At 34.1% G+C, this 12613-nt stretch overlaps 1 protein-coding gene across 1 annotated transcript in view; it reads right to left on the bottom strand.

Moving 5' to 3' along the window:
- LOC120331301 (protein jagged-1b-like) overlaps positions 1-12613 on the bottom strand; it is an 87655-nt gene that overhangs the window by 41457 nt on the left and 33585 nt on the right. The window contains exons 7-8 of the mRNA XM_039398373.2: positions 2863-2993; positions 1975-2094 (exon numbers count right to left, since the gene is read on the bottom strand). Coding sequence (XP_039254307.2) covers positions 1975-2094; positions 2863-2993 — 251 coding nt within the window. The remainder of the gene's footprint in view (positions 1-1974; positions 2095-2862; positions 2994-12613) is intronic.

The following is a 12613-nucleotide window of genomic DNA, read 5'->3' as shown; positions in this document are numbered from 1 at the left end:
ATTCCGAATACCAAAAGCCATTTCTTACTCAGCATAAGTATTTAAAACCACATAAGTATTTAAAAAAACAATCAAAGATTTCATTGTATTTTCACATCCATTTTTACCTGAGAATACATAATCACCATAAGGCTTGAAAAATACCAATTTTCTGAAAATTTTTTGACAATTCCCAAAATCTTTGACTCGTTTTCTGACTATGAAAAATACAACTACAATATTACAGTATAATTTACATCATTTTTAACAGCATAACCGCAAAGTGGAGTTACACATTGGTTTAGTATATTTACGCTGTCAACGAGAAATCGTGTTTCCCACGAGTCTAAGAAGGATTAAATATGTATTATGTGAATTCGTGAATAATTTTTGGTGATTTCGCTATTGAGACTTTTAGCTTCGAAAGAATTTCAAAAATAAATCTACACAAAGTATTATGACGTCATTTCGATATTACGTCACTAAAACAAAATAGAGTGTAAATTTTTTATTATTTTATCTATTATTTCACCATACTATTAAAAACAGAGTTCTGACTATGAATAATATGAAAGGATATGACGTCATACACATTGATGACGTCACCATATTGAATATATAAAAATCACTTAAACTCGCTTTGAGAGGGGGAACGAGATTTCCATTGTAATTACCGGTAATAATTATAATAAATGTATTGTACTTAAGATACAGTTTTATAATTTAAAGGGGGTTATTTTACGAGTCCCCTCCTTTAAGCTTTTAGCACAAAAAATCGATTTCTCTGTATATGAACATAGAAAAATAAAATAAGTCCTACAAATATGTTTTATTTATTGATACTTCAAGTTTTTCCGGATTTTGCTTGAATATGAAGGGATTACCGCAAAACTACGTCCAAATTAATCACGTCTTAGCATTGCAATGTTTAGGATATGTCCAGCATTATTTGATAATAAGGCCAGCAAAAGTAGAAAATCGTTTAGGTAGCGGATTATCGAGTTGTTAAATTGTGTTAAATTACTGTAATATCTCATATGCGACGTTAAATAAAAGGTTTCATTATGAGATATTATAAAAGTGAACAAGGTAATATACGAGAATATCGGTCGGAGACCGAAGACTTATCGATTTTAGATCGGTAATTAGTTAATAACTCGCTAATTATACGACATAATTAACTCAAAATCTATAGGCTTCCGAGGTAAGATGCATGCACATGCAAAATTTGGAGCAGATTCAACCACGCGTTCGTGAGATATCGCGTTCATCTAACAGACAAACAGACAGACAAACAGACAGACAGACAAATACCTATCAACATACTTACCGATCTTAAGATCGATAAGTAATAAGCATTTATTTGCTTTTAAAGATATTTAGTCGGAGCGTTCGAGCAAATTGCATTCGAGATTTTGTAAAGTTTGAATAGATTACAATGCGTCCAGAAATATGTACAACAAAACCGTCCGTAAATTACACCCAATACCGACTAATAGTTATGCATTTACTCATTGGAAGAAACGAAATTTTTCCCTGGTTGGGAAACACTGTTTTAAATGATTTTAGCATTTATAATTTCCGAAATCCGTTACAAAATTATTGTTTATATTCGACGAATTAAACATGACATTTGCGTTAACTAACAATTAATAATACTGGCATCCTGCCCAGAATCCTGTTTCGTATTGTTTGTTTTCTGGGTCGGATTTATTAATTAAAATAATAATTGAAAATAAACATTTTTGGTTTCCAAATAATATTAATTAAAATTTAAAAAAAAAAAAAATAGCATTGGCTAGTTTGAAATAATTGTATCGTGAAATTATACTCAACATTGAAATCTGTAAAAGATGACGTCTTGAATTCGATGACGTCACATTTGCAGTAATTTACCGATTTATCAGTACATTTATTCTCGTAAAAATCAAGCTCGAAATGTAAAACTAAAATTGCCAAACATTACGTCATCAAAATAGTGACGTCACAGCTTACCTATTTCACAGTTTTTTCCTTTGTATCCCTCAGTACATTTACACTCGAAATGATCTGGTTCGGGGTTTGTGCAGGTACCACCGTTCAAACATGGTTGAAAGGTTCCACAATAGTTCAAATCTGAAATTAAAATTGGCGAAATGAGAAAGGTTTTCCAAATATTCTGTATGTTGAAGGAATCTTAAGTAATTCTAATTCGAATTATTTCTCTATTTCGGAAGAATTCCGAACCGATTCTGATTCGAAATATTCTTTTCAACGAACAATTTCGAACCAAGCCTAATTCGGATGGTTATCGAAGTTTTTGTTTTTTCTCTTCTCCTGAATATAGATACCAATTTGTACCAGCTTTGGAATATAGTAAATCGAATCCGATTAGCAAACTGCCAAAAAAAACATCACAGAGACAGCTTCTAATTGAATTTTTCCAACAGATCAAAACAAATTGTTTAAAATGACATGAAACGTTCAAATAAAATAAAATAATCTCTTCAAAATAAATCATTTATTTTTCACTTATATTTTTTTCACCAAAAATGCGCTAATTACAGTAAAAATTTTAAATCCAAACATGTAATGGTAAACACACGCCCAAATAACGTGGAAAGCGTGCCATGTTACTGTATAAATAACTTATGAACCTTTGAGTTACATAACTTTCCTTTTTGTTCCAAAAAAAAAAAATCTGATGGAGAAATGGTAATCTGATTATGAGACAAATTATGAAGTCATAAATAAGTTAATTCATATGCACAAGATTGAAACAATCGCTGCCCGATAAAAATATTAATTTATTAATTCTTGAAACCATGCAAGGGTAATCACTAATCAGGCTTTAAATTGTGACGTCATGAAATCGATGACGTCAAAACTATTTAATCAACTTACTTTTATCACACAACAGTCCTCCCCAGTTTGTGTCGCATTGGCATTGCCATGGTTTCGTGCATGTTCCATGTTCGCATCCAGGGTATGGGACGCACTTGTCGCATAGTTCGCCCTGCCATCCGTAGTCACATCTAGAGAGAAAGGAAAAAATGTGTAATAAAAGCACAGCAGATATTCAAGAAAAATAGTTATATTCGATCGAAAATACTGTGTAATGTGCATTTTATACCAGTGCATAAGTGTATATTCGAATATCTTAGAAAATGTTACTCAATTCAAACTTACAATCCTGCTTTGAGTATTGTTTGACAATAATTAAAGTCACAAAGTATGAACAATACCCTTCATTGAATTCCTAAAAATTGAAAACATAGACGACTCAATATCAAATCATTATTTATATAAACTTTAAACTCGTTTAATCTACTTCTTCGCGTTCTTAGTAAAACATGACCCAAATTCAGAATAAATCCAATATTTAGAAATATAATTTTAGAATGCATTCAGATAATATTAGATTTTGGCCACCCCCGTTGCATAATTCAAAATTCGGGCGTTAAAACTTACAATAGTATAAGTATAGCCTGACCTAGCGAGACGCAATCCGTAACTTTACCCAGTGCAAACGTCATTAGGAGCGTCATAAGACGTATTACATGTACTTGGGGCTATCTATACCCAGGTATACTTTTACTTGGGGTCGTGGTGAGCGGGATAGGTAACATATATCGAATTAAACCTCATGAAGTTTAACAGAATTAGCAAAAAAAGATGGTCAAGTTAAAAAATAATCTGGCTGTGAATATAGACAATAATATATAGCGATATACAATATTTGGTGGGAAGATTATCGTTTTATTTTTATAACTGGCTTTTTTCAACACAAAACACGAATCAAAACACAAATTCACAATGCTAATGACTGTAACATACTTACGAGAATTTAATAGAAAAAGGCTACCATTATTATGTATTATATATTTATATTCCAACTCCAAGCGTTGAAACGACAACATAAACAATAAAAAAACATGGGAGAAAGATATTTTACACATTATTTACGGTAATCCGTTACGGTTATGGTTTGGTTATTCGGTATAACGTGGCTCCCACATAATTAACACTTTGGGAAGCGAGTATTTAGTACCAATCATACTAAATGTATCTCAAGAAACGTGAAACCACAATTCTGACATGGAAGAATGACATTCATTTCCCGCCATTTTCTTTAATGTTTGTTGGGTCATAATTGATAACATATGACGTAAGATTTTTGAAATTTTGTCTATATTTGTATTTTTTGTAGCAAAAGAATTTTTCAGAAACGAAATTTAATTTTAACTGCGAAAAAATCATTTTTGTGTCAAACGAAAATAATTCACAATTTCAAAGCAGAAAAATACTCAATTTTTGTCAAAAACAAAAAAATGTGTGAAAACAAGAAAACCTAGAAATGCAAGAGCACAAAATTTGAACCAAAAACATTTTAATCAAAATATGAGACTCGGAAAACACGCGCGACGCCGAAGTTCATCGCCCCAGTCTGACACGGGGACCTAATGATGGGTTACGTGTATCTTAGAGGCGTTTTGGGTACATACGGTAATACGCCCTGATGCGATGTGGGCGCAATGGTTTTCGCTTGGACGACTTTCCCACGGCGAGTGTTGTGTATTGTAAAAAAACACGTAAATGTAACTTTTTTTTCAAAGGAAATAGTCTGATGCAATTTTTCGGAGCAAACGTTATTTATTATATTTTTTTTTTGTTTCTCAAATTTGGAAAAAAAATCATACACTTACAAGAACTACAAAAGCTTTTTGGGTGTGAAATAAAAATGTATTAACATGGAAATGATAGTATATTTGACGGAATTTCTTGAATGTAGGAAATGACATGCATTTTTACTCTGTCAGTGTCTGCGGGTAGCTTTGTGTACGTGTGTATAACTTGTTTATTCGTTCTTAAGGTATTTAAGAAGGTATTTTGGACAAATATGTGGCAGAAAAAATTCCGATATGGATTCGAGTTCTAGTCGGTTATTGCAGTTTTCTCAGATGTTTCCTTTTCGCTTTTATTCTGAAGGATGGTGTACAAGTGTGAAACATTTTTCTGTATCATATGTTGTCATTTTTTATTGTAAAACTTCTTTTAGACTTTCGAAACCCCTGGTTTTCCGGCCGGTCCCGCTATCTGCCCGAACTTCAAACATCGCCTCACCAATAATTTCTGAACTATTTTTTTTAATTCTGTCTATTTCAAATTTAGGAAAATTAATTAATGGCTCTCAAATATAACGACAATTTCTTCGAAATTTTTTCCGCACAACCTCAAATATGACTCCAATTACCCCGAATATCGAATCTAGACTTCCGAATTAGAAAGAAGGTCAACTTCTAGAGCTTTTCTGGGCCTTATTCACCTCATACACTGAATACCTATGATATCCCCAATACTAACAGTAAACAAGATAATAAACGACGCATAAGCCGCTAAATTCCACCTTGAATGAGTCATTAGGTTCCCATGGAACACACAACCAGGTTGGTAAATAGCAATATTTCATCCTCACGGTATTTTTCAAGTTAAAGACCCCTGGTTCAAACCCCGTGCCAACCACTTGACCCAAGGTGTAATGAGAGTCTAGTCCTCTGATCTAATACTCGGCTCGATCCACATGTACATAATAAATTGATTATATGGGTGTGATATATGGAAAAGTCTCCGGTATTTACAAATATAACATCACTGATAATATTTCACCTCTCACAGTCAGAGGGCGTCAGCAATTTTCGAATGAGAGAAGGTGCGTTTTAAAATTTCTCATGTAACAGCCGGAAAACGGGATTCAAGTGTCTTGAGGGTCTAAAAAGCGTTTTAAGCTACGAAAATTTTCACGTTTCAAAGTGGGGGGGGGGGCGGGGGGGTGTTCCGCGACGGTAATCCGGTATTTTTCGTTCGATGGTTGGTTTGGTCAGTCTTATAATGCAATCACTTTTAGTGTGTCCAGTTCATTCACCAAATCGTAATCCCGATTACCGGATTACTCATTTCTTCGAATATCATACCCCAGCGCGACCCTGAACACTCAGCCAATAGCGAAATGGACGATCAATCACACTTAAAGGTGTTGAAATTTATCGCCAAATGAGTTTACCGTAAACAACTAATGGCGGTGGAAATTGAAAATACATATTTATTTAACTCTGTGAACTTGGCGTACGGCTGAACCTACAAAATAAATTCGGGCCTTGCATGACGAGAGGCCTAGAACGCCCTAATGATGCGTGGCCAAGTTTTGAGTTTAAGGAATAAAAATCGACAAATTTTTTAAAACTGTAAAGTAATGTGAAAAACTAACTTTACTTGAATATAATGTACAATACGTCAATTTGATACTTCAGTATGTGACTATATGAACCAATGTACAAAATCAGTCCTGCTATATAAGACAGGCCGAATAAACTTTTAAATAAGGTTCGATACCATATCAATCCCTATTTCTAACCTGTTGTCTATATGGCTGCCCAATAGCCCTCCACAGAGAGGGCCATTCATATGGTGAGTGCGGACAATCTATTTCTATCTAATCCTACCCGTAACAAAAAATTTACTGTAATTTGCAAACAAAAAAATTAAATTCTGACTGAAATGTATGAGATTATTACTTTATCTTAGTCTTTCCAACAGAGCGAAGTTGAAAAGGGCAAGGGTTAACAATAAATACACATTCCACCCCAATATCGGTGTTTTTAAGCCTTCAAACTCATTCCTAAGTTCAATACAAACAGGAAAATTGATTGATTGCAATTAACGAAGAGTCAAAGGGCTAGGAGACTAGAAATAATCAAGAGATGATTTACGTGCATTTTAGAGTATAAAGCTGACATAGGCAAACTGCGGACTGTGGGTCAAATCCGACCCGCTGGGTGATTCAATTTTGCCCGCCTGATGCTGTCATAAATTTCATCTTGTAACTAATTTTGTATGCACTACATAGTTTTTGTTATTGAATCTGTAGTGCCATAGTCTTGTTGGACACGTAGTGGACATAACGATCGTTTCGAAATTTTGTTGTTATTGTTATTATTATTATTTGTCTCCGTCAACACGTTTTGAAGAAATCGCTTTTCTCTTCGAATACTGGAACAATTGCTTTGAAATTTTCAGTGGTTGAAGATAAAAATTTTCTCCAGAAGGCTATTACTTTTTTCTTCGCTATGACGTCATCAAAATTATGTGACTCTACGTGTCCATATATTTGAGCCTAGTTCTCTTGTTATAGATTATGATAGCAGTATGTGTAAGTTGTATTTTAGATTGCCTTCAAGTTTCAACTTGGAAAAATTAGGACCCTATCACCTTTCTACCAGTATTTATGTTATTTACAAAATCTTAAAACGTATTCTAAGTGTTTACAAATGAAACATTTGTTAAGATTCGCTCTCAACAAGTACCTAGACAAGCTTCCACTCAATTTTAAAATCACTATGACAAAAATTAACGAAATCCCCAAGTTTCGAACCCAGGACTCCACGTCCGATACCACTCTACAAAATACCATGAAACCCACTATTATTATTATAAGTATTCTCGCATCATTAAACTCTATTTCACAAGTCTGAGTACCGTTCCAGACAATCAAACTTTCTCATACTATTGTAACCTATGAGTAATCCATGTGGTTTAGGATATTTTAACCCGAGGCCACCGAGATATTTTTGAAATTAGGATGTGTACCAATATGGAGGTAACTAATTTTGTTCGCAAACTTTACATCAAGTTGTGTAAAGGGACTGAAACCTATGGGCAGGGGGTATATTCACTTGGCTAACACAGACAGTTCCCGAACTCGTAATAGAACTAAAATAAGGAAAGTCGGAATAAGATTATGCCCTAACCCTAACCCGGTAAACACACTACGCGAGTACCCATCTTTCTATATCTCTATAACTATGTACCGGGAAGTATAAACAAATCAGTGTCAAGTACCTAAAACATCAAGTTTTGCTTCGAACTACATTAAACGGCACAAACTCCTCAAATTTCCCGGCAAAACATAACAAAACAGGATTTGTAAACAATACTGTCAAAAAGTGAAGTAAAATGTCATGGATTTATAGCAACAATGTCTGAATGTGAATGAATGTTCAAAGTATATGCCATTTTTTCGTCTTGTGATCGACTGACCCTTATTTCGCGTTTCATTTACCGCTTGATCATGTTTGTGAAAAGCTTCGTTCAGAGCAGACATTGGTAAGAATCCAGGAAGATTCTAACTACCAAAAAAGCTTTTGCTCACGCAAATCTGATGCGTCAATTAAAACTTAACTATAGTTAAAATTATTGCTTTTATGAGAGCTTCACAGCTAGCTGGCGAATCAGGCAAAATCAGCGCCAAATTTACATCTATATTACAGTTAAAATTACTATTTTTCCAACAGCTGCATCCTGCAGTGTTATCTGTGTAAATCTAAACTTTCGTGTTAGCGGAAGAATTTCAAATCGAACATGGGGTATTGTGTTGCAATAATTACTAAATACGCCCCATTAATTAACCTTTGACCCCGGGTTTAGATGGATTAAGATAACGAATTAGAACTTATGGGGTATAGTCTGTGAATAGAGTAATACAAAAACATTGAGATATTATTTTTCCAGAGAGAGGAAAGCCGTTAAGACGAAGTAATCCTACGGAAAGTAAAAAGCTGGTTCGTTTTATTAAAGCCTCCCTCGGAACGACACAAAATGAAAAGTTATTACAAACTTTTCATAACCCTAAAATTGAAGTTCAGCTAATATTTCAGCATGTTTTATGCAATTTTCTCAGTTTTCAAGTTTTTCACCAACATTTTTGCATAAATACCTCAAATATGATACATTTGCACCAAAAAATAGCTCCAAATTCCGATTTCATGTAACATAACACAAAACTATCAATTTTTGGTCGAAGGTCTGTTATGTTTTGGCGCCCTTTTATGACTTATTTATGACATCATAGTGCAGAAGTGTGGGAATATTGTCGATAATGGGTTACTGCGGTTGAATGAGTTGTAACCTACTCGCTGTACTAATATTAAATAAATAAATGAATGTATTATATATAAATGTAAGAGAAAATTAAAGTATTACATTTCGCAACGTTACAAGGTCATGTCTACATATATATAAGGTGGGGTGTGTTGTGGTCTGTAAATTTCATAAAAACATTTATTTTCTAAGTGTTTTTTGAAAGTCATAAGCGATCACTAAAGAAAAACGGTGAAATAACGGTTAATGGTAATTGCTGGAATGCGGTGAAAAAGCGGTATTCTGGACGAAACGGTTAAATTAACGGTGTTCCGGCCGTCCAGGTTAAATAAATAGGCATTTCGCTCGAAACAGTTGAAAAGCGGTTTTCTCACTCCATAAAGGAAGAACATAACAAGCCTCAGTCATTATTGCGCGTGGCCTTGTACTGAGGAAACTAAACATTTACCAAATTCCGTTTCTTACTCATGCTATTCACAGAGGATTCCGTAACCAAAGTGGGGTTAATCCCCATCTACAATCCCATCTCCCTAATGTACCTGTCCTAAATTATTCTCTTAATTTTGAACGATGGTGCAAGCCGATAGCACTAATCCTACACGTGATTGGGTTTTCAAGTGGATCCCATTGAAACTGGTTAGCGATAAACAGTTACAATAGTATCACCACTGGATTTTAAAAAAGTCAATGAAAGATCTGAGGGGTCTAAGGGAGACACATATGTCGATGTTTTTAGAGAGTTTTTATGATTCATCTTTCGAACAAGCGATCGAACGAAAAGCCACTGGTGTGAAATGAATTACTACTTTCGGAGGCCCTACCTGTTGTGTTGCAACTTTAGTGATGTGGTAGACATGAGGGAAATTACCAAAACTCAAAGTAGAGTAAAAATGTAACCATATTAAAAAGTTTTTAACCAGACGACCAAAGTAAACTTTTAGATTCTCGTTCGCCATTTTTTTTATACAAAAATGTTACTTGTTACAAAAACATCGACAGTTTGAATAAAGAAGGTTAAAAGTCATTTTTCATGTTAAAAATTCACACATGAATATTCTATAAACAACAAGCATGGTATGGAGATATATCTCGCATAATATCTACGGCCCACACATGGATGTGGAGTAATATTATCCAGAAAGTTGTCAAAACTTATTACCTCTGTATAAGCGTAATTGGACACCCAGGTCTAAATAAAGTAAAGACATAATGGTGTTTTGTGTTGGGTTTTAAAACGTTTTTGGTTGTTTTCCTAACAGTTCTCTCTGTATTGTGGGATGGTTTCGTTTTAAATAGCAAATAATTTTAAAATAGCTGTTTTTCCAGGAATGAACAAGAAATGCTAAAAATTTAATGGTTTGACATAGGTTTCAAGGTTTTTTCTGCAGTGTAATGATAATTCGGCGCTCCGGAAGTGTGTATACCAATATCAAGGTAGCTAATTTGGTTCGCCTACTTTACATCAAGTTGTATAAATGTACTGAAACCTATGGGCTCCCATATTCACTTGGCTATTCACAGACAGTCCCCGAACTCGTAAAAGAAATAATATAAAAAGAATCGGAATAAAATTATGACCTAATCCTAACCTGGTGAACCCCATACGGGAGTAGCGATAATTATAAGTAATTCAAGAGTTTGCTACACACTTACAGACATGTATTTCTGTAAAGTTTTATCAGATCTAGATCAGAATTTCACAGATACCGGTACGCGTATTTCAGCCTCCCCAACTGATTATTATAATAAAAATATCATAAAAAAGTCGAATTAAAATTTTTCAGTGAATTGAATTATACTCTGTGACAAGCTTACAATGGAGAGGGCTGGTATAATACACGTACATTCGTATTGTGGTATAAGATATGACATGTAATGGAAATAGGCCCGCCGCATGTCGCTATGTACATAAAGATATACATTAACCGAACAACGACATATTGTGATTCGAATAGTAAGACATGATTGTTCGCAAATAATATAAATGTGAGAAACATTGTGAAGTAATAATAATGTATTTTATTTCGTCATAGTAACCGTTACTGTTTTTGTCTGGGAACTTATCTAAGGCGGGAACGAAATGGCAACTAAAACCTGACTATGACGTAACATAAGTGCTTTTAAAAATCGAAGTGGGATTAAAAGCGACCGATAAGACCAGTTGAATGTCGCTGAATTGTCCTGAGTATTATTAAATAACCCTTTATATACACATCAGGTCATGTGTTCAGTACAAAATATATGTGAGAGGCATATTTATATTAATTTGAAGGAAAAATCGCGTTCGCACTTATACATTTGAACATTATTTTTGGCTTCTAATGAGAAAAGTCACAAAAATTTACTCTTCAAAGGAAAACTCGTGTTAGCACTTTTATATTTGGGATATTTATGAGATTTCTGTGTCGGTGACCTCAAAAATTTTAAAACATTCTTTTTATGAGTCCCCTTCTCCACAAATATGTTACCAACAAGTGGCTTTATGGCACAAAAACATTTTAATTAATTTTCAGAAATTCTGTTAAATTGTGAAAACAATATTTCGATATTGTTAGCAAAACTGTTTCCTAAGTGACCTAGTAACAAGGTCAAACAAAACATTAAAATGGTGAATTTTTTCAACTACCTTTTGCTCCGAATAACACCTCCGCCACGTGTTCAAATAACAAATGAATAACTAAACAACATAACTGGATAATTAATAATTTTCTTATTTTGAGCGCTGGCGAGATTGTTTTTTTGTACAATAAATCCAAAAATCATTCAAGAAATGCTTTTCCCGCGAACGACATCAAATACATAGCGAACAACATCGAAAGTCATTTTATATGTAAATAAGCATATATTGTGATATCATAATTCGCATATAAATTTCTCTCGAATACAAAACGAGAGAAAGTTCAGACAAGATCACAAACCGCAAGATCAAATGAAAACATAACAACGATGTAACGCTTATTAAGCCAGTGTTCCCATGGGACAAAAAAAATTGGCTTTTTACACAAAAATTGGTACAGTAATGTTATTTTTCTTAGTTCTAAGATTTTTTGATTATCTTTATCATTGATTAGGAATAAGGGCGCTCCAGAAGTGTGTGTGCCAATATGGAGGTAACTAATTTTGTTCGGCTTCTTTACATCAAGTTGTGTGAAGGGACTGAAACCTATGGGCAGGGGGTATATTCACTTGGCTAACACGGACATTCCCCAAACTTGTAATAGAACTAATATAAGATAAATCGGAATAAAATTATGCCCTAACCCAAACCTGGTACATATACTACGGGAGTACCAAAATAGCAGATCAGAAAGTTAGTAGCCGGTTGATAACACAGAAGTTTATCCTTGAGTGGAAAAGTTGATGTACTTATGGGAAAGTAGAGGAAATGGGATTCATTTCATCAAGACAGAATGATTGTTGGAATAAACTCACACTAAACGACATAAATGGTGCACTGTCCTTTGATACCAGGGTTAGAATGAGTTCAAAGTGGGCTGAAGTAGACCATACCCAGTGGGCTGAAGTAGACTATACCCCAAAATCAATTTCCTGAATCGCACCCACACAATGTACTTTGGTTTCAAGTTTCAACTAATATAAAAGTGGTACTTTCCAAGGCATATTGTAACATGTGAATGTAAGGACATTGGCTGTTTCAGATTACTGTAGTTTTGATATCTTCCACTGAGACAAACTCATGACATTTTGAGTAAAAATTGTG

This window comes from Styela clava, chromosome 6 (assembly GCF_964204865.1).
Source record: "Styela clava chromosome 6, kaStyClav1.hap1.2, whole genome shotgun sequence".
Lineage (NCBI taxonomy): Eukaryota > Metazoa > Chordata > Ascidiacea > Stolidobranchia > Styelidae > Styela > Styela clava.
Note: the sequence above shows the minus strand (reverse complement) of the source record. Positions and strands in the feature narration are given on the sequence as shown.